The sequence below is a fragment of the Drosophila novamexicana genome, unplaced genomic scaffold, assembly GCF_003285875.2.
Source record: "Drosophila novamexicana strain 15010-1031.04,08,12 unplaced genomic scaffold, DnovRS2.1 tig00000564-arrow-pilon, whole genome shotgun sequence".
NCBI classification, from domain to species: Eukaryota; Metazoa; Arthropoda; class Insecta; order Diptera; family Drosophilidae; genus Drosophila; species Drosophila novamexicana.
In genome coordinates, this window is record NW_020824810.1 from 571,138 (window position 1) to 592,500 (window position 21,363).

General features: G+C 39.6%; 1 protein-coding gene across 1 annotated transcript; it reads right to left on the reverse strand.

Annotated features, from left to right (window-relative positions):
• Positions 1-7,652: 7,652 nt before the first annotated feature.
• LOC115762310 lies at positions 7,653-20,371 on the reverse strand (the record flags this gene model as incomplete). The annotated part of the gene is made up of 8 exons (XM_030704477.1): positions 7,653-8,054; positions 8,159-8,270; positions 8,717-8,930; positions 9,593-9,727; positions 11,178-11,345; positions 12,585-12,656; positions 13,377-13,501; positions 19,864-20,371. Coding segments are annotated over 8 exons (1,353 nt in total), but the record flags the coding sequence as incomplete, so codon positions are not given.
• Between the last annotated feature and the right edge of the window lie 992 nt (positions 20,372-21,363).

Consider the following 21,363-nt stretch of genomic DNA (forward strand, 5'->3'; position numbering starts at 1 on the left):
TGTTTTTCTGCTTAAAAGTTGTTTTTATCGAATTAAAGAATACTTTTAGCTTTCACTTTTAGCAGCAGCGAAAGCGGCAGCACATATGGCCAACTTTTTTAATTATGCTTGGGAAATAAAAATTATACTTGTACTTTTGCACATTTTTTTTCGACCTTCAGCGTGCCTTCAAGTGCTACTTGTTGTGTCCGATTGTGCGTGTGCGCGCGTTTGTGTGTGTGTGTGTGTGTTTGCTTGTGTTTTAGTTGCAGTGTGTGCGCATTTCGTTAGAGTGAATTACAGGGACGTGCTGATGCACTCTCTTTTCAGTTACCCACGAGCCATTGATGATAACTTTTTTCAGCACTTGCGCTCAATACACAAATGTGCTATAAAATATGTGCAAAAATATTTCTTCAGCGGTTCGCTCGGCGGAGGCAACCACGTAAATGGCTTTTGGCTTTATTTTATGGCGTGCAGCTGTAGTTGTTGCTCTTGTTGTTGTTGTTGTTGGCCTTTCCCCTCGCTGTTATTGTTATTGTTTTGCCTTTTGCCAATGCCCTGCACGGTTGCATCATCAATTATGCTTATCAAAGCGCTGTGTGTTGAGGGCGGCGGGGGCTAAAACTTTTGCCGCTGACCAACAAGGCTGCCCGACCCCACCTTGAACCGCAACAACCACACGCCTTCCGCCTGCCCAAGCGCCAATGGGCAGCGACTGGGGCAGCGAGTGCAACTGATTTGAGTGCACTCGACAGGTAATAAATATGAAGTGCTAAACACGAGATACGCGCATTTTTCTGCCGCAAAACTTTTGCCACACACACACACACACACACACACACTGCGCTCAACATTGTAGCATATTGCAGTAAAAATATATTAAAACACAACAACAAGAAGTATCGTCTGCTTGCGGCACGCCGAGGCTTGAATACTCTTGTATATACATATGTGACTTATGAACTTCTAGGAGGTTTAGTAAAGCTCGCAATTGCTGAGTTTAGTTAAGGATATCTTGAAAGACAACAAATTGTCCATACAGAAGTTCCTTTAAAGTCAGATTCTTTCTATAAAGCTAAGTGATATGGTTCTCCGCTGCTGAAAAGATTAGGCTTATATGTATGAAGCGAGTTTGGTCAAAATATCTTGTAAAGAAAAGTCACTTATACACGAACTTTAGCTATATGATATCATGTTAGACTCCAACCGGTTTTGACAAAATTTTTGAAATATTACCTGAGAGACTAGACGAATAGCTGAACATGTCTGCTCAATAATAGATGTATATATATATATATAGTTTATAGAATATCCTAACATATATCACAACGAAAGTAAAATACTCTCAGCAAGAGTATATACAAAAAAAAAAACAAAGCTTTTAAACTATTGCCGCTGTCTCAGCAGTGGAAGGAGCAGGTGGTTGATGTTTTCCAATCAATTACCGCAAATGTGCAGCCCGGCGTTCGGGCCACGCCCACGTGGCATAGATTTCCACAAATGCACAATAATTTCTGGCAGGCCAGAATACATGACAGCGACAGCGACAGCGACAGCTTAATGCCATCTACAGCGCACTTGAGCGTATACTGTTGGCAGCCACTGTTTGTCTGGCCACGTAGCGTATGCGCAATGCGCGCCATTTGAATGATTGTTTTGCATACTGTTTGCTTTAACCTCGTAACACCCGCCTCGCAGCCCCCTTGCCACGCCCTCACATACATGCTGTGTGTTGATTACAGTTATTGCAAGTTATTTGCAATTTATTGTATGCACTTTTGGCATTTGAACTTTGATTGATGCGGCCCAAACAAAATGGCAATTGAATTCGAATGTTACGATTTGGTAGACACATGCAAGACTAATGTAGGTTTTCACATTGATTGCCATGCAGCCAAAATTGAAGCTGAAGCTAACTTCCAGTCAGCTTGACAGTCAACGTAAGCCAAGCAGCTTGGCCAGTAAATTTTCAGCTGAAGGTCATTTTGCCATGGCCATATAACTGCTCGCACAGTTTTGGGGCTTAAGGAGCAGCCTCGAGAAGCTGGGATTTGCTGATTCCCAATTCAAAAGGTCCACCAGCGGCCAATTAGCCAGGTTCTTATGAACTCAGCTGAGAAGTGCCTGCAGCTCTTGGCCCTTTTACTCTACATTAGTTGGAATCTAATTAAATATAAGTGACAGTAAGTAAAATACGTACTTTTAAAGAAAATTGGTAAATAATGTAAAAGTATTTTATTTATTTATTTACATGTCGAATAGTTTAGCTAAAACTATAACTAACTTAAGAAAGAGACTGAGACTGACTGGTTGTCCACGTTTTTGTTATCAATAATACAATATTTAAAATAAGAGTGAACTTTGTTTAAAAGTGTAGCTGGAAAGTAATAGGTTTAGACGTTTTGTTGATGGTGGCAATATTTAGATAAGTTTGTAGCTATTACTTTGTTTAAGAAAAGATAAAATTATGGATAGTAATATAGGCTAGTCTTTTGAAAAGTGGCGAGTCCTTGCAAAGCTTAACAAGTTTTCAGCTTAATCCCAAGTTGTTCGGCAACTAGCTTTAACTATAATTTCAGCAGGACGTGCAACTTGCATTGAGGACAAAAACTACACAAAATATTTAAAGCCACAGCTTTTAAAACACAGCACTTAAAATAAAAACAAAAATTTGATATAATTATTTAAGTACAATTTTGTAGCTTATATTATACTAAGGTCTCTTAAAGCTCCATTAATGCTGAGGAGGAAGACTCGGCTCAAAGCAAGACAAAATAAATACGCATATGCTCTGTTAATGATTTTCTATGCCAGCAGCTGCGCAAAGAGTTTGTCTTCCCAGCTCGAATCCGGGCTTCTTCAGCCAGCCTAGGGCTCGCCTTCAACAGACAACTCTCAGGCACAGTAGAACGTGGCGCACTCGCCTCTCTTTTGTTAGACTCCCTTCTGCATTATTATAATTTATTACGTTCCACGGCTTGAACATCAAAATACAATATATTAAATATTTCACACGTTTAACTAAAAGCATTTCTGTTAGTTGTCTGAAAATATTTGCATAATTTCTCATCAGATAAACGAATATTATCCAAAATGCACTAAAGTGCAAACATTTGCCAACAACAATTCGCTAATGCCCCAAAAATTGAACAAATTTTCAGCGCTGCTTTAGACACAGTCAAAAATTCGAAAATAAAATGATTTATATATATATATTTTTTTAACATAACAATCATTTCATAATGATTTTTGACGCTTGCTTTCTCTCGCTCCTTCCTCTATGTAATATCATTAAAGTTAATGCCGTAGAAAATTCGATTATTTACAATTTTAGCACAGCGCATAAAATTGCAGTCGAACGTTTCGGGTTTTTAACAACGTGGCCATTAAAAATGTTGCGCACCAGTGTTGGTTTATGTGAAATTATTGAGCTTATGTGTTGCCTAAAAATTAGTCAACACGTTTATTTGTCAGTTATTGGCGTGTGTTCATATGCTGTAGTTAACGTGCACAAAAGTTTTTAATCAAAACAGCAAAACGAAAATGGAAAATGGAAAATCAAAAATCGAAAATAGAAAACGGGCCAAAGTTTTCAATCTCTCTCAAATGTCGAAGTATTTTTCGACACACTCGACTGGGGACTGTCAACAGCCAATTTTGCACATTTCCAGCTGCGAGGGGTAGATGGAGAGTGAGGAGGGGAGAGAGAGTGAGTGAGGGCGTTTGTGAGTGGAATTATAGCTTTATAAGAATTGCCGATGGTCGTATACACTACCTTTGACTGTTATACTTACGAGCGTGACTCGAGCTGATTCTTGAAACTTATCAAGCGTCCTCTAAATTGGACTTTTACAAAATCTATTTGTAGATTTATCATATGAAAGCTATGTTAAGACAGGCCTATTTTTTATATCGCCTCGCATTATATATCCACGGTAACATCAGTGCAGCTAGGCTTCACTATATCAAAAGAAGCTATAAGTCTTCCCTTCATAAGGTCACAGAGAGCATTTTGCAATTAAAATGCCTTTTTGGTAGCGTATAAATGGAAAGTTTTTCGCCCCGTGCAGAGGCCGCTGCATGTCCAGGTTCCAGGCCCCAGTGTGTGTGTAATTCCTGTTGAAATTTCTCCATTACTTTTGCAGTTCAATGTTTTACTTTTATGCTCTTTGCACCCCCCCGCTGCTGCTGCTGCTGCTGGTGCTGGTGCCGCACCCCACTTGCCACATGGAAAATTTACTCGGGGTTCATTTGATTTGCCCGAAAACTTTGGTGGCCACAAAAGTTTTAGCTCTCGGTTCTTGGCAGTGCCGGCGTTCAATGCATTTGATTTTGTGCGTACTGCCAAAGTTTTTGCCTTAAAGAATTGCGAATTGAATGTTTGTGAGTGTGTGTGTGTGTGTGGGTCTTGGTGTGCGTTGGTGTGTGTGTGTGCTTGAGTGCAACATGTTTGCTGCCGAAATGAACGGCGGCGCGTTGAATAAAATGTTGACAGAAAGCAAACTGCAAAACTGCCAAGTGCCAAGGCTTACAAAGAACATCGAAATATAATTGGTGCGCAGTTGAAAAATGCTCGCTATAAGTATGTGTGCGTGTGCGGGTGTGTGTATGTGTGCGTGTGTGGTTGTGTTGTGCCAACAATGGCGTCCAATTATAGCGCGAGACGTGCCACAATGGCCAACGATTTGAAGTTATTTGAAGTGCTACAAGCGCCTTTGGCTGATTGATTGGCTTTGGCCAAAAGTTGTTGCCTACTTTAAGGCGACGCCCCAGCTGGCCGTCGCACCCCTCCGCTCCGCCCAGCCCTCAACTAAGCGAAACACTTGCATATTTTGTAGTTATTATTTAAATTACATTTATTTTCTCATGATAATCACTTGTGTTTTGTTTTTGTTTTTATTTTTTTTTTATATTTAAGTTGAATGCATTTTGCTTATTGTTTATCAATGCAAACAATTGTATGGCTATTTTTCGTTTGTTTTATTTGTATGCTGACAACAGTTGTTGTTGTTGTCTGAGCCAGGGGCAAGTTGAAAGTTTTAATCGTATTTTTTTTTTTTTTTATATAGTTTTTATTTCAATAAATTCATATTCATCAAAGTTTGTTGTAATTTGTTGAAATTTTACATTGAAAACTTTTAAAATGATTTTCTTGCATGATTTCTATTTTTTTCTCTTTTTTTTTGTTTTATTTTGTTTTTTATTTTTTTTTGTTACCGAATACAGTACACACTTATATATTAATTTCTGACTTGATGTTGTTTTGCTTGCGCTTGCCCATTAACTAGTCAATGGCTAATAACGGCCATATGCTTTAATTAAAATATTTACAGTGGGGAATATGCATAACAATGGAAACCAAACGATATTGTTTTTATACCCTGAGCCCATTAAAAGTGGGTATAAGGGTATATTGTATTTGTGCAAAATCCAAATGTATGTAACAGGCAGAAGGAAGCACCTCTGACCCCATAAAGTATATATATTCTTGATCAGCATCAATAGCCGAGTCGATCTAGCCATGTCCGTCTGTCTGTCCGTCCGTCCGTCCGTCCGTTCGTCCGTATGTATGAACGCAAGGATCTCAGAACCTATAAGAGCTAGAGAAATTTTAGATGTAGGTGCTCCTAGTGCCTGCGCAGATCGAGTTTGTTTCCGATAATCGATAAGTTACTCCGTTTCCAAGCAATCGATAAAAATCGATATCGATATCCTGTTTTTTTTGGGAAATTTTGGTAAATAATAAGAGCTAGAGTCACCAAACTTGACATATAGCTTCTAAAATAGAATATATATATGCATTTGATGTGGGAAGAAGAGGGTTCAGGGTATCATTTGTATTTTATTTTTGCATTCATAACAAACAAAATCAAAGAGTGCTGGCTGTAAATGTGTTGCTTTAGGCATACACAGACAAAACACACAGACACGCACGCACACATCGAGCAAAATGACATTTGGTATTAAAATGGGATTTCCGTAATATGCCATGATTTCGGCTTATGTTCTTTTGCTTTGCTTTTATTGTTTTTTAAATATTATTATATTAATTTTTGCGCACTTTTTTTCGCACTAATGAATCTATTCAAATCTCATGAAATTTTTAACATTTGTTTTTTATGTTATTAGTATATTTGTTATGCTTTATGTGGCAATGAATGTGTTTGTGTTTCTTTTTTTTTCTGCCATTTAATGTAATGCTTCTGTATTGTATATGTTATTTATTTTAAATTTTTGCTTAAATTGTACAACACACAAATATGTTTTTTTATATATTTATTAAATGTGATTCGTTTTTTTTTCTAGTTTTATTTTTGTATGCTGCGCAAAAAAACATTCCGAGAGAATTGTACATATTTGATTACGTAGATGTTGGTTTTAATCTTCAGGTTTTTTCTTTTCATCTTTCATTTATGTAAATTGATTTTAAATGAGAAAGCGTAGAAAGTTATTGTGAAATGTAGCATACTCTATACTAGCTGCTGGTGTACTATGGCTTAACTATCAATTTTGTTGATTTTCTGATTTTACTAGGGATTTCTTTTTTTATATTTTGTTAAATGAATTTCGTATGCATCTAACTTGTATGCTGTTTTCCGTTTTATTTACTTTAGTTTTAATACTATTTAGTTGAAGCAGCAACATCTAAAGTTAGCCTCTTCTTCGTGCTTCTGATTGCTGTTCATTATACTATATACTATATATCCGAGCTATAGTTTGTTTTGTCTGTTGTGCAAATCGTTTCGGTTTTGACATTTTCAATTGTTGCAATTCTTTTTGGCTGTGCAATTAATTACAATTTTGACTCTGACAGCTGTGCCAAGATCTGTACCACCTGCCCCTACCCTCGCTCCCTCTCTCTCTGTCCCTTTTTTTTTTCTCGTGCTGCTTGAAAAGTTTACAACAATGCCGGATTTTATATATTTGTTGGTTCAGTCATTTTGTGTGTTGTTTTTGTTGTTGTTGCCGTAATTTATGTATTTTCCACTTTTATTTACACTCGAAATAAAATAAATATAATATATATTTGCGTTTGGTTTTCCTGTGTTCTTGTTTTTTTTTGTTGCCTTGCCATTTGCAATACAATTTATTTTATTTACAAACTTAATAATGCAATTAATTATTGTTGTTTTTTTCTTTTTATTATTTGGTTTTTTCTTTTAATTCTTTATGTCTATGCCTTGGTTTTCAGTTAGTAATTAGTAACAGTAATAATAATAATAACGCTTGGTATGTTTGTGTATTTTATATATATATATATATATATATATATATATATATTGTATGGACTGAAATTGGCTACTTATGCAAAATGGTTTACTTTTTTGTTTTAGTTTTTCTTTATGATATCAATATATGTATGTCATTTGCATATGCATATAGCTATATATAGCTCTAAAGTGGGATTCATGCAGTTTTCAACTGCTGAAGACCAGTTAAATCAAAATCAAAATCGAATTGCAATTAGCCGCTGATTGCTTTTGGCATAACTGAAAACTAACTAAAAGATAACTGCAAACAATTGAATTCACATCTGAACTGAAATTGCATTTGAAAAACTTTAACAATTACTTTAACTAATACATTTTACATGATGCATACATATACATACACATACACATATATAAGTGATAAAAAACTTGTTAAACATACTGTACACAATTTTGTTAAATGATTATCCAACTTAACTTACGCGTAGCTAAATTTGCTTGATGTTCTTTTTCTTCTTCTTCTTCTTGTATATGCCTTGCAGACACAAACACACACACACAGTCCTTGTGTACTTGTGTATGTGTTTGTTTTTTAACATGATTTTTACACAGTTATGCTTTCTTTTGTTTTTCAATGGGACTTAGCTTATATTTTAGGCTAGTTTTTTGTTTTTTATTTTTTTGGTATATTTGTTATTTATATATTTGTTGTTGTTAAGTTCTAACATTGAAATAGCTTAAATAGGATTCTCATACTTTACTATGTATATATATATATTATTTATATTTATATATTCCATTTTGGTTTTTCGCGCTTTAATTCTGTATGGTATTGTAGTTGCTTAGGTCAAGAAAATGCGTCTGCAGCAGGAAATTAAGAAAACAAATTTGCGCAATGAGTTTTACGATAAAAGATTTCGCTGCGTTGCGTGCAAAAGGCTTTTGGGGGCGTGGCTTATACTCACCTAACAACGACCGTATTTAGCAGCAGACAGGGCGCCAGCATCGACCTAAATATGTGCGTGATGCGATCGGCCGAGGAGGTCTTACGCCTCGAGATGGCCGCCATGTTGTCGCCTGCAAGTGACAGGATTTATATAAATTTGTATTAGATATATCTGTATATATATATATATAAATAGAATTACTGGGCGACAGATACGCTGCATTTTCATTAACATTTTAATAAGCTGCAGGCGCTGCGCACAATTTGCATATTTTCATTTACACTTCTTATCGAGGATGCGCTGCGCTTTCGCGATGGCTATTTAAATGCTAAAATCACAAGAAATTCAATTTGGCCGCGAGGCAGTCATGCAAATTGCATGCAACTGTTACGTGCAACAATCTGTGCATATTTCCCCTTCTCAGCCGTTTCTTTCTCTCTCTCTCTCTTGGCAATTTGCACGCTAACGCTTAGAGCTGAGCAGCTGCTCGGCCCGGAGCATCAGAAGTAGCAGCTGTTGTTGAATCTATGCTCAGGTTTCAGCTTAGCTGAGCTGGCGCTCATCTGTGATTCTCACCTTTTGATACAAAGACATAAATGCTAGCTGGCTCGGTGTTGCTGGCGGAGCAGGTGTAGTTGCCGGAATCGGTGATTTGGGGCTCGCGTATGATAAGACGGCTCTGGGTGCGAGGACCCGGTGTCGTCTCAATGGATATGTCTCGCCTGGAGTCATAGTAGTTGATGAGACGATCGTTTTTCTGCCAGTACACGTACTGCGGTGGTGTTGGACTCTGTGCGGCAAAAAGAAAATACATAGCATGTGCATGAGAATTTATGTAAATATTAAGTATACGCACGCTTTACATGTGTACATATTACGCATACGCCGTGGGTGGGCCAAAATGATCAATATATGATTTAATCGGTTATTTGATTGACTAAAACTATTCAAGAGAGCAGAGCATAAGTATAAATAAATGACTTGTACATATTAAGTATACGCACGAGTGCATATACATATTACGTATACACCATGTGTGCTGCGTAAACAACTGAGAAAAGACTTAATCGTTTAATACATTGGCTAAGAGTATCGATAACTAATGACATATTTTGAAAAATATACTCATTTAATGAAATCGTCACTAGTTTTTGATTCTCACATAAAATTTATCAAGCGTTTTACTATACTGTTACTTAATGCTCTCTAAACTGTATTATACATATTTATATTGAATATACTCAAGTTAAATTGTCAGTAGTTAGCGATAGCAACAACAAAGTTCTGGATCGTTTTGCAGCACTTATCAAAAACTCTCAAAATAGTGTTGAGTCTGAATTGATTTATCGCATTATACAATTGCTCTCGAGTATTTCTTTTTTTTGTTTTTGGTATTTCTCCACGTATTTCCGATTTTTGTTTGTGTATTCTTTTGTGACTTTTCGTACTTACCTTCTCAATAATGCAAACCAAATTGATTGTCGAGCCCATATCGACATGCAGTTCACCGGAGCCAAGTATAAATGCCTCGGGCACAACCACTTGAAGATTCACAAAGTGCGAAATGATGCCAGTCGGTGTGGAGACCTATACGATGGATAAAGTGAGCTACAAGTTTGAATTTGATTCGCATACGCTTAAGCATTCGATGTAATCAACTTGAATGTTAATGCATCAGTAGATACTGAGCCACGGCATCACTCAGCTAGTCACTCATTCATCCACTCAGTCAATCAGTCAGTCAGTCAGTCAGTCCGTCAGTGTGCGCATTAGGTTTATATTACGACACAAGTTTCCTCAACCTCTTGCTGCTCTGCCCGAAACTGGCCCAGTGAAACGTTTTGAGTGCAAGAAATGTTGCACTCATTGAAATGCAAATCAAACAATTTCAATTTGGCACGCAAAATGAAACAAAAACGAGCATTTTCTATATAAGTGGAAAAGTGCTGGCGCTTTCCTGCAACACACGCTGCATACGAAAAATAACCGTTGGCCCGAGACGGGCAGCCGGGCGAACACCAATTGCACTGCAATGCAAAAGGAAAAATAATCATTTCGGCATATTTGCATGCAGCGCTCGTTGAGCGCCCCAAAACTGAACCGGCTGCCCCGTCTCTGACAGACTGCCAGACCGGAGGACTATGGCATGTGGACTCTATCTCTGTGCCTGCCGCTCACACATACTCTAGCTCTCTTTCGCTCTCATATTGAAGCTGCATGCAAACAATTTTTGAAATTGAAGCAACGCTTCAGGCACTTCCCGCTACCCGCTGTCTCCAAGCAGCAGCACTTGTGCGGCTGCTGCACAAACAGACTTACTGTCAAGTGTCCATTTCAGGCGTTTCCCCAAAACTTTGTTGCTTTTTGGTTAGTTGTCTCTCGACTCGACTCAACTCGACTCGACTCGACTCTCTTACAATGTTTTCCCTATCCTTTCTTTTTTTTTTGGCTCTGACAAAACACGCCTCTTGCCATATCCGCATGACTTTCGGCTTTGTCTGCTGGCTTACTTTTGCATTACTTTGAATGCATACACACATTGGGTGTGTGCGTGTGTGCAAGTCACTGGCTAAATTTGTCAATGTCCAGTTTATCTGGCAGCCGCAGCGTCTGCGCTTGACAGCCACATGGTTTCGGCTGTGCCCGGCCAAAAGCCTGTCAACGTCATGTACATGCGAACACGAATCCGAATGCGAATGCGGATGCGAATGCGGATGCGCAGACGCCCAGCAGGTTGCCTTAAATCGAAGCTGTTAAAAAAATACTGCATTTGCATATTACAATTAAATCAGGCGCCGTGCAAAAATCGACAGTGATGTGGAAATCAACGTAAACCAAAAAAGGGCCAACAAGTAAAAATTGTATGTACCAAAAGCCCAAAAACCTCAATATTGCGTATACGACACACCACTCCCCCCCCCCCCCCCCCCCCCCCCCCCCCCTGTAACCGAAGTGGAGCATATGCAAATGCACTTTAGTTCATTTCAACTGCATTGCATGCATAAAATATATGAAATTCCAGCATTTCCCCACTCACCTGGCACTCGTACATGCCGTGATCCCGGCGCTGCACAAACTTTATCTGCAGCGTCCACATGTTGGAGCCGGGCGTGTGGAGTATCGCGAAGCGTTCATCATTTGTATAGAGCTGGGCGCCCGAGGATAATATGTGCCAGTCCCGGCGCCGTATCCAAGATATTTGATTCTGTTAACAAAGAAGCAAAAAGTTAAATAAAAAGCAAACCCACACACACATTATCGAATGTCACGTTAATTGAACAAACGCTCGAAAGTAGGCAACAGAAAATTTAAAATTCAGACCACGCTAAAAGCGCATGCAATTAGTGTATACATATTGTCGCCATTTTATCAGTGTGTTTATAAAAAAACACTATAAATAGCACTGCCTGTGTGTGTGAGCCGCAGCTTTGGCCTATTTATAAAAGGAATATAATAATAATAGCTTGCGAGCAACAACATTTTAATACGACTTTAATGCAAACAGATCAAAATAAAAAGGAAATAAATTAAAGCATATTTATAATTATTTACAACCACAACACATAAAATATATATTTATGACTACATCATTTCCAGGAGGAAATGTTTAAAAAGTAACTGGCCAAATAAAAGTTTTAACAGCGCGTTTATTTTTATTTCAGATAAGCCAAAAGCCAAACGCATTTCAAATGCCATTTTTGTATCGGCATCAGACAGCTCTCAAAAAATTGTTGATCCCCTAGGCAAATACAGCGGACATTTGGCCAATGCAGCCAGCGACAGCTTAGGTAAGCTCTACTCTGCTCTACTCAAAACTTATTGCTATATAAGATATCAGTCGTTGACTGAATGTCAGACAGCTCTTTATTTTATATATTTTTCAAGCTTTATAATACTTTTCGTAGCTTAAATCGTTTTGCTCTGCCTTAATTTCTTGGGCTCTTTGGCCCATGTCTTGGGCTTTGATTAATTGATATTTTAGCAATTGTGGGATCGTCTGTGGCATTGCTTTGTATTGCGTGTCACATTTGGCCATTTAATTGCTTGTTAGCAAACGCTGAATGGCTAACAAAGTGTACACAATGTCATGGCAAACGTTTTCTGGCTTTCAGCTGCAAATTAAACTCGTATTTGTATTTCGTGCTCAACTGCCAAACAAATTGGACATTTGCGTGCCCGATTTCACGACGACATAAAATAAGCAGGCAAAAAAATAAAAAAAAATAAAGAGAAAAAAAAACTGAAAGCCATATAATTAAAAACTACAAAAATGCAGCGCAATTTGCAAACGAAACTTAAATTTAATTTTTGTTTTTGTTTCTGTTGGCGTGCGGTGTGGCATGCATAAAATGACTTTAGCTTTTGAGTACTAGGCTAGGCGTGCTAGGATTGGGTAAGCCGCGGCACAATTAGAAAGACAAAAACAAACCCAATTTACACCCACTCGATCCACGCCGGAGACCTTGCAGACGAGAAAGGCGGTGCCACCCAGCTGAACGGTCGTATTATGCGCCATCAGCTGTGGGAGAAAGAGAAGCAGAGTGGGGGCGGGAGAGAGAGAAAAAATACAAGACAAAAAGTTAAAAGTTCATTTTTTATGTGTTGTCTGTAAAAGAAAAGGTAGATGGATAGCCAGACAGAGTGTGGCCCATTACAAAGAATGCCATGAAACAACAAAAAAACGAACCACGTCGCAAAATTAGTCAGCAGAACAAAGCGGCATATACTACATATACATATAAGTATATATGGGGATATATATAGGGATATGCTCGATCTGAGCGCTGTCTAATTATATAGGTTGAGTGGCGTGGCCTTTTTGGATAATTAGATAGACGTAGCGCGGGTGCGCGAATGTAATATAAATAAGCACTAAAGATTAATTAGACTTGGCTTGGTCTTCATGTTGTATGGTAATTAGCATTATCCTGGCCAAAACTATTTGCATGTCCTTCGTGCCTTGTCGTTTTTCGTTGCCATCAAATTAACATATTGATCAACACTGGCCAGCTGGCAATTGTCCTTGCTGTACGTGCACTCGTCTTGCAGACGTACAAGTGCCACTTGCAGCACGAACTAGCTGCAGCTGCAGCCAGCGTCAGCTTTGAAGTCAATTCAATTTGAATTTAAAACACACTTCGTTGCACTTCATCGATGTCCGATGTCCTTGCAATTGGGCTAACTGTTTGAGCAGTCGCTTTGTCCGTCTGTCCACTTCATTCAATTTTCGACTTACCTCGCTGTCCTCGAACATGGGACTGTCGCTGGAGTCGAGATTATTATCCAATTTTGAGTCGGCATTTATACCATTGCGCGTCCATAGCTTCTTCCAATCGTTATCTGTGAGTATTGACTTTTGGTCTAAAATCAAAATGGGAAACAAAGCGTTAGACAAGAGACTAACAAATACGCCAAGTCCAAAGTGCAATCACAAATAGCGTTAAAGGGCGTCTTTAAAACTTAACTTCAGTTTGGCAATCAGCAAAAATATATTTCTATACCACTTTTTTTATTGCGCACTGCAATTGCCAGCGAAAATCTACTCCAATCCCCTTCACCACCTGCACTTTCTGATCGTCTTGAAAAATCAGTTACAACTGTTGAAATAATCAAGCATTTGATTGACATACAAAAACTCAGCGTGTTATTTACGATTATTGCTTCTACATGGCATTTATTGATTGCCCTCGACGCTTCTCCCTGTTTTTGTCACACGCAAACACACACACACACACACACACACACACACAAACACACTCACACACATATGCTCACTTCATGAAGGGGGTACAAATCGCTTCCTATTGTCCTTGTTTAATTTGTGTTTATTTTCGTAGCACGCAATGCTGCTATATCTAAATGTAATTACATTAAGTTTGTGGCCAACTTGAAAAATTAATTATTAGCTGGAAGTTATTAAGTTTACAGAGGAATTATTTTGTGTGTAGCACAGTAGAAAAGAAGACTGGGCAGATAATATGCATATCTATGTCTGATAAACACATTTCAATTGCGAAAAAGAATATTAAAGGCCTCCTGCTGTTACTTAAGCTATATGAAAATCGCATATCTTTGCACAGCACACGACGATGACCTGCAGCTTTTATTTTATTCTTCTTATTGATTGAATCAGTTAAATAGCTGCTGAACTTTGCCACACGCCCTTATATTTAGCGCGTCATACTCCGCCGCACTTTATGATAAATAAAATCGATTAAAACGAAAGCAAATACCGATTAATCCAATTAGTCTGCACAAACAAAGTTACTTTAAACAAAGACGCAAAGTCTGGCCAGGGTCTTGGCCTAAACTGCGGCAGTTAATAGACCAAAAAGTCGTCACCAAAAACCCAAACCGAAATCTACGTAGAATTACTTCCAATACTTGCTAACGCTTGTAAGTACTATATTTTATAAAGGCGGCTACTTGCAGCTAATAATTAGCTATTTATGTAAATAAGAAATTCTAGATTAGAAGAAATGCGTAGCAGAATAAGTAGAAAATAACTTTGTCAACAGTTTGGTTGCCTAGCTGACCTTTGGATGAGCCGCATAAGTGAGGGCAATATGCCCCAAAGTTGCGGGCTTATATAACCGGCTTGTTAGGCCCAGGAAGTTTCTTTGACCCTAATACGAATATAATTAGTTTATAAGTTGTAGAGTTGTAGCAATCGATAGGAACAATGGACAATTTTAAGGAAGCGAAATTGCCTATCAGTACCCGTGTATGTGGACTATTTATAGGCCAGGACATAATACAATGCTGCCTGGCCAGACACAGGCAATTATTAGAATGCAATTTATTAAGTATACGCCCCATGCTAATTTGAATCTGAGCAAGTGCAACTATAATTTTCATCAAGTTTGGTGTTTACTTTAATTAGGAAACTTTGATTGCCCGGGCAACCCGCACTGTGAGTGGCTGACCCGTGGCCAAATTAAATTTCCGCCACGCTGAACCGCAGCCGAGGCGAGTCCCTTTGCTTCTTGATGTAGCATTTTTTAATGGGTTGCGTGCTCAAGCAGCTGGAATATGACTAACCAACGGCAGGTGAGCTGGGGGCTGGGGGCTGCTTGTTGATAGGCGCGGCCTCAATATAAACTCAGCGCTGTAAAAGGGAATTTAATCAATCAATCAATCAATCAGCGGTGCGTAGTGCAGGAACAACTTTTAAGCAGGCGGCGCACACGTGTACATTTAACCTTGGCCAGCTACACCCAATACACCCATCTGCAATTGGTTGTGCGTGAAATAGAGGCAATGCGCAGTGCCTCACTCCCCACTGCCACGCCTCTCGCCCCCTATTTACCTACTGTCTGCCCCGCTGTAAGCCATAAAACACAGCGTAGCCAGCTCGCACTTTTATTGCCTCGTAAATTTTTATAGTTCATACTTTGGGCAAAACCAGCTACACATATCTATACACTTGTATATCTCTCTGTGTGTGTGTGTGTGTGCGCGCGTCTTATGCTTTGCACTTGTATTTGTTATTGAATTTGTATTCGTTTCGTTCTCGCATTTGTCGAGTACATGCGCATTCTCCGTCCTGTAATTTATGCGCCCGCTTTGCTGCCAATGACGTCAAAGCTTCATTTTGGTCTCGCTGCTGCATTGAGTTTAAATTTTTCGTATATACCATATTTATTTGGCGTTGAGCACATTAAAACTCGACAGACAATGGCAATGCACCATTAATAACAACAAACATGCCAGAGGGGGACGGCAACGACGAGGACGGGCGCTTTATGACAGGGTCAGGTCGATTTCTGTGGTCAACAGCAAAAACACTTGGCTCAAGTCAACATATATATTCAGCTGAGGAGCCAATGGAGTATAAGTCTGAAAATTCTTTATCTTTGCATTTGTATGCATGACAGCACAAACACACGACAGGCACACACATGCACACTGACAAGCCGAAATATATTGCGCATGTTAAGAGGAATGTAAATGCTCAGACACAAATACAAATACAAGCGGCAAAAGCCAACGCACGCCCAGTCCCCAGCAGCGTCTAAGGTCAAGTGCCAGTCGCACTACGAGACTAGTGTGTGTGTGCATGTGTGTGTCTGTGCTGGTGTGTGTGTGTGTACGCGCTATAATAGTAAAAAAAAACACGCACTGCTAATAAAATGGCTAAAAGTCGCGTATTTCAGCGCGTCGCTGCTTTCTTTAGCTTTTTTTTTGCCTTTCTCCGACCGATACGTGCGCATGTCAGCCGCCTGCGGCTTAGGCGTGTGAATTATATTATGCCTGAAAATAGGCAACTGTAATATAAGTTGGAGCAAAAAGCAAAATAGCAAAATGGCGAACGCCTTCGTCCAATGGCCACCCACAAACCGGATGTCCTGTGCAGAAATATAGCGCAAGCAGCAGAAATAACCAGAAAAACTTTTGTGAATAGAGTCCAACTGAACGACAGACAAATGCCCTGTAGTTACTTAAGTTGGTTAGTTAGTGCTCATACCGTACACATAAATCTCCCTTTTTATATAAATATAAATGACAATAAGCAAATATTCTCTTTTAATTAAATTTCATGGCACACACCTTTTGCTGTCTGTTATCTATCTATCTTATAAACCCTTGCATGTTTTGCAGGGTATACAAATTATGCAATTTCTTTACTTTTCTAAAAGTAATAAATTAAATACAACATTTTTGTATATTTTGTTGCAGTTGTCTTCGGCATGCAGATCGAATTTATTTGTGCAATGTAAGCCCTTTGCTGTTGTGGTTCGACTTTTGCAGGGTAAACCAAAGAATATGTTAAAGTCGCTTTTAGCTTTTTCATACCATTTCCTGTTTGGTTTTTTTTTTTTTAGGGTGGGCAACTGAAAAGCGATAAATAATGAAGTCAGCAAGTGCGACTGGCGTGGCTTGCATGTTTATTATTAATAATAAATAATTCTTGTCAATCCTGCGAGCGTTTAAGTTCTATGGCACCAAAGCACGATACATGCCCCTTGTTGTTGTTGTTGTTGTTGTTGTTGTGCGCACTTGTCATGTTTCTAAAATGATTATTTATCTGTCTTACTTGGCTCCAAAACACACTAATACACTCACACACACACATACATACAGAGCCAGGCAAGCAGCATGGCGTATGCGTAATATTTTAATGCGCTGTCAATATGTTGGCGCTGTCTGCCGCCAGTTAAGCCCGAAAGCTGCTTAACTCAACGCTCCTTGGCCAAAGTGCTTAGCAGTTTTTAAGCTGCCTGACAGCCTCCTGGCTGCCACCTGCCACCTGCTGCCTGCTGCTGCCAGCCACCTGCTGTGGCTGCCTAAACCTGAGCTCTGTAACCCCTCTAAGCCAAAGATCGCGCGTCTAGCGTTACAAATGCCTTCAGCTTAATATGAAAACCACTAAGAAAATTTGCAAAATAGCTGAAATTGTGCAGCGCATTAGAAGAGCATCCAAAGGCAAAACTCATTTGCACTTGAAACATGAGCGCGAGTGTAAACAAATGGCAAAGGGCGGATGGAGCGACAGCAAAAAAAAAAGGAAAACATTGCAAAAGTAAGCTGCGTACGTGTGTGTGTATGTGTGGAGTGTGAAGTGTGCGTGTGAAGCTGCCCTGGCGACCTTGACGCAGGCAAATGTGCCAGAGCCAAGCAGAAAAACAGAACGTGTGGGCGTGGGGCCTGAAGAGAAAGTGTGTTTGTCGAAGACAGAAGTTGACACGTGTATTTCTGCTGCTGCTTCTTCTTCTGCTGCCTGTCAGCTAAAAGTGCTAAGCTGACTGTTCCTGGGTTTGGCAGCAAGCATATATAACTTATATATAGTATATATTTATTTATATTTATTTATACATATCCAATGTGTGCAGAGCGAACTGTAGGGCTTCACAGAAAGCCGGCTTCAATATTTGCCGAGTAGTTGCTGAGGAGTTGTTTGGCTTTTCTTTTGAAATACGACAAAAAAAATATAAGAAATCCTGACAGTTGTGAGGCGCATTTTCCGCTGTTCGGGCTGGTGAATTATTTGCATATTTTCCATTTTCATTTGTTTTTGGGCGACTTTAAAAAGTCTATTTATAACAAAACAAAAAAAAAACTCTCTTGTCATTTGCTTTGGCTGACTTTGGGCTTTTTGTGCATAGATTTCTAAGCCACAAGGCGTGGCAATAAATTTTCAATTTTTGCGCTGTCACACGAGCTAGCCCCGCCCCCACGCCCGGAGGCGGCGTAATGAGCGCACCGCGAGCCGATAAGGTGTCGCCATTGCTTTTGTTACGCTTCATAATTTATGCGTAACGCGTTTGGCCAAAACCAAAAAAGACAAAAAAGAAGCGACTAAAAAAGCCTCTCAAAAAGGCCTTTAAAAAAAGCAAACAAAGCGCTAGGCGCATGCCGCATGGGGGCAGGCTTTTAGGTCAAAACCAAAGCCACAAGGGCAACAGTAACAGTTACAGTAACAGCAACAAGAAGTGAAAGCGGCAACAACAACAACAACAACAAAGGGCGAGTCGCCCTTAGCGCTAATCTCTCCCCTGTGTATTTTTCATTATCGTTATTATTTGTGAATGTTACGTGTTGGCCATAACTTAGAGCGGCTAACGATGCGTATACGTGATGCCGCGCACACACACTCGAACTTACACACACACACGCGCATAGACTGGGGCTGGGGTGTGGCATGCTTTTAGGCGGCCGCGTCCATTTAAACCAAATTAGCAAAAGGTCAAAAAGTGCCGCGAGCTGCGCGTCGTGTCCTGCGTTCTGCACTGAGCGCTGAGCTGTGAGCTTGATGAAAAATTAATAATTGTTTGCCAAGCAATTGCCGACGACGACGGCTTTAAAATGTTTACCTGTGCACTCGCCGTGCGGCCAGGGCCGAAAATTTAGGCAAACTGTAAACTGAAACTGCGTCCCACTCGACCTGCTCTAGGCCACGCCTCCGAAGGGCCAGCCACTCACAACATTTACCAAATTGAATGACAAACATTCAACTCGTCGCATTCAAGCGCCTATTTTTGGAGCTCGGCTCAGCGTCGCTTTTGGCCCATTAATGAAAATATTTGGCCAAGAAGTTTCTAGCCGCAGGTGCATACTTAGCGCTGGAATTTAATGCGCTTCACTCTCACGGCCTTATAAAATTTGCTAGCATAATAAATCCGTAAATTGGCAAAGTTTGCCTAGCCGTCTAGGATTAGGCGTTTAATTGCATGGGGCGTAGGGCGTGGGGCGTGGCCCTAGAAAACAGTACATTTAGCTCTGTGCGCAGAGTGGGCTTTATGCAAATACTAAAATAAACTGCTGCATACTTTGAGGCGCCGAGCGAAAATTTCATTTAAATTCAATTGTCAGGCCACTAAAACCCGACGCTGTTTTAACTGTTTGGCGCAAATTGCTATTGCATTAATTAAATTTTATAAATTTAAATACTTTACGGCAAAGTTAATTAAGAGGATATTGGTTTTGCGCTATATCGTATGTTTCTGTCCGTCTGCTAGGCTAAGGGCAGATTTTTTTCAGACTTTATGTTGGGAATATATGCTCATGCATAACTACGCCAGATAAAGTGTTTATCATTAGGGGCGTGGCAAATGGGCTTAAGATGGAAAAGCTGTAGAAAAATTTGGAAGCTAGCGGAACCTAAGCAACAACTGAAAACATTTGCTGAACTCTGTGAGTCGTTAACAACCGCCTGACTGCATTACCCTGTATTGTTGTTTTTTCTGTTTTGTTTCGTTTTGTTTTATTTTGTGGCAACTTACCTGGCTCGAGCGTGGTGGCCAGCAGCAGCGTGGGCAGGCAGAGCAATAGTATGCACAGTTCCATTAAATGCAGCGGCAAACGCAACTGCCGCAAACTCAGCAGCCCTGGTGGCAACATTTGTGGCAAGACGAGACTTCTGCTCAACACAACGCACGCGCTTCGCTTAACGTATTGTCGGCGTGTGGCAGCTACAGCACAGCTGCGGCGACTTGGCTGGCTGGCGTCTTTAACTGTGACTAAACCGCACAATGGTACATCGATGCCATGCGTAGCTGTTGCTGTTGTTGTTGTTGTTGTTGCTCGCTTATTAGGGTTAATGGCTTTTTGAATGAACGCGCTGTTTCCTTTCAGCACTGCCAACACAACTTTACGCACATATGTCTGCTGCTTGCTGTTGTTCTTGTTGTTGTTGTTGTTGCTTTTGTCTGAGCTGATGCGCTGATAAATGATGCTTCTGCTGCTGCTGTTGCTACTTCGATGCAGTCCTTTTGCTACTTCCTGCTTGTTTTTTTTTTTGTTTCTTTAACTATTTTCTATTTCCTTGCGCCGCTTTGTTGTCGCTTGTCAATGCGTTGCCTGTGTTGTCCTGTTGCCAGTTGTTGTTCGGATTCCACCCACAGTGACAACGCGCAACACCTAACCCTGCTATACTGTTTTTGCCTCGCTTGTTGTTGTTTGTATGTATCAAATTTGCAGCTTGTTGTCTGGCTCCTATCTCCTTTCTCCTTTCTTTACTATAAGTTGGCTAGTTTGCTGCTCCTTTGGTTGGGCTGCTTGGTTGGGGCAAAACTTGCATGTTCTCCATCATTTTTCATGTCACTGCGCATTAGCACATTAAGCCACGAGCATGTTATTTTTGTTGCTGCTATTGTGTTGCACAGCAAAAAAATTAACACTCGCTTTTTATGAAATTACATTCAATTTGCTGTAGCGCTACCGTTGTTATTGTTGTTTTTTTTTTTGCTCTTCCAACAATAACAACAACAATCACGCGTCAAGCTGATGATGAATCACTTTTAATGTAATATCTTTTCCCACTGGCAACTTTTTTCGTTCTTCTCCTTGGGGAATTGTCAGTTGCTGGTGCTGCTCTTTTAATAAGTTCGGCTTGAATCATGTAGTTAGTCGACGCATTCTGCAAATCAGAAATATAGAAAAAGAAGTTCAATTAAGCAAATCATAAATGCAGTCGTAGTAATATAGAGAGCGAGACAACTTAAGTATTTAGGCCTGGCAGAGAATACATGTTACTGCTTTGTGGTTGGAAAAACATAAGAAAAGAGGTATCATTTTTAAATATTATATTCAAAATCCTTTAAGTCTCACTTCTGAGATACTTACTTATATGTAATGTAATTGGCTTTTTCGTTGTGCATGATAACAAATTCATGAGGCAAATATTGAGATTGCTGTTGTATTTTATTTTTTATTACAAAAAATTATAGTACATAGATTGCTCAATGTAAAAGCAGAATGAATATCAACAGAAACAATTGTCA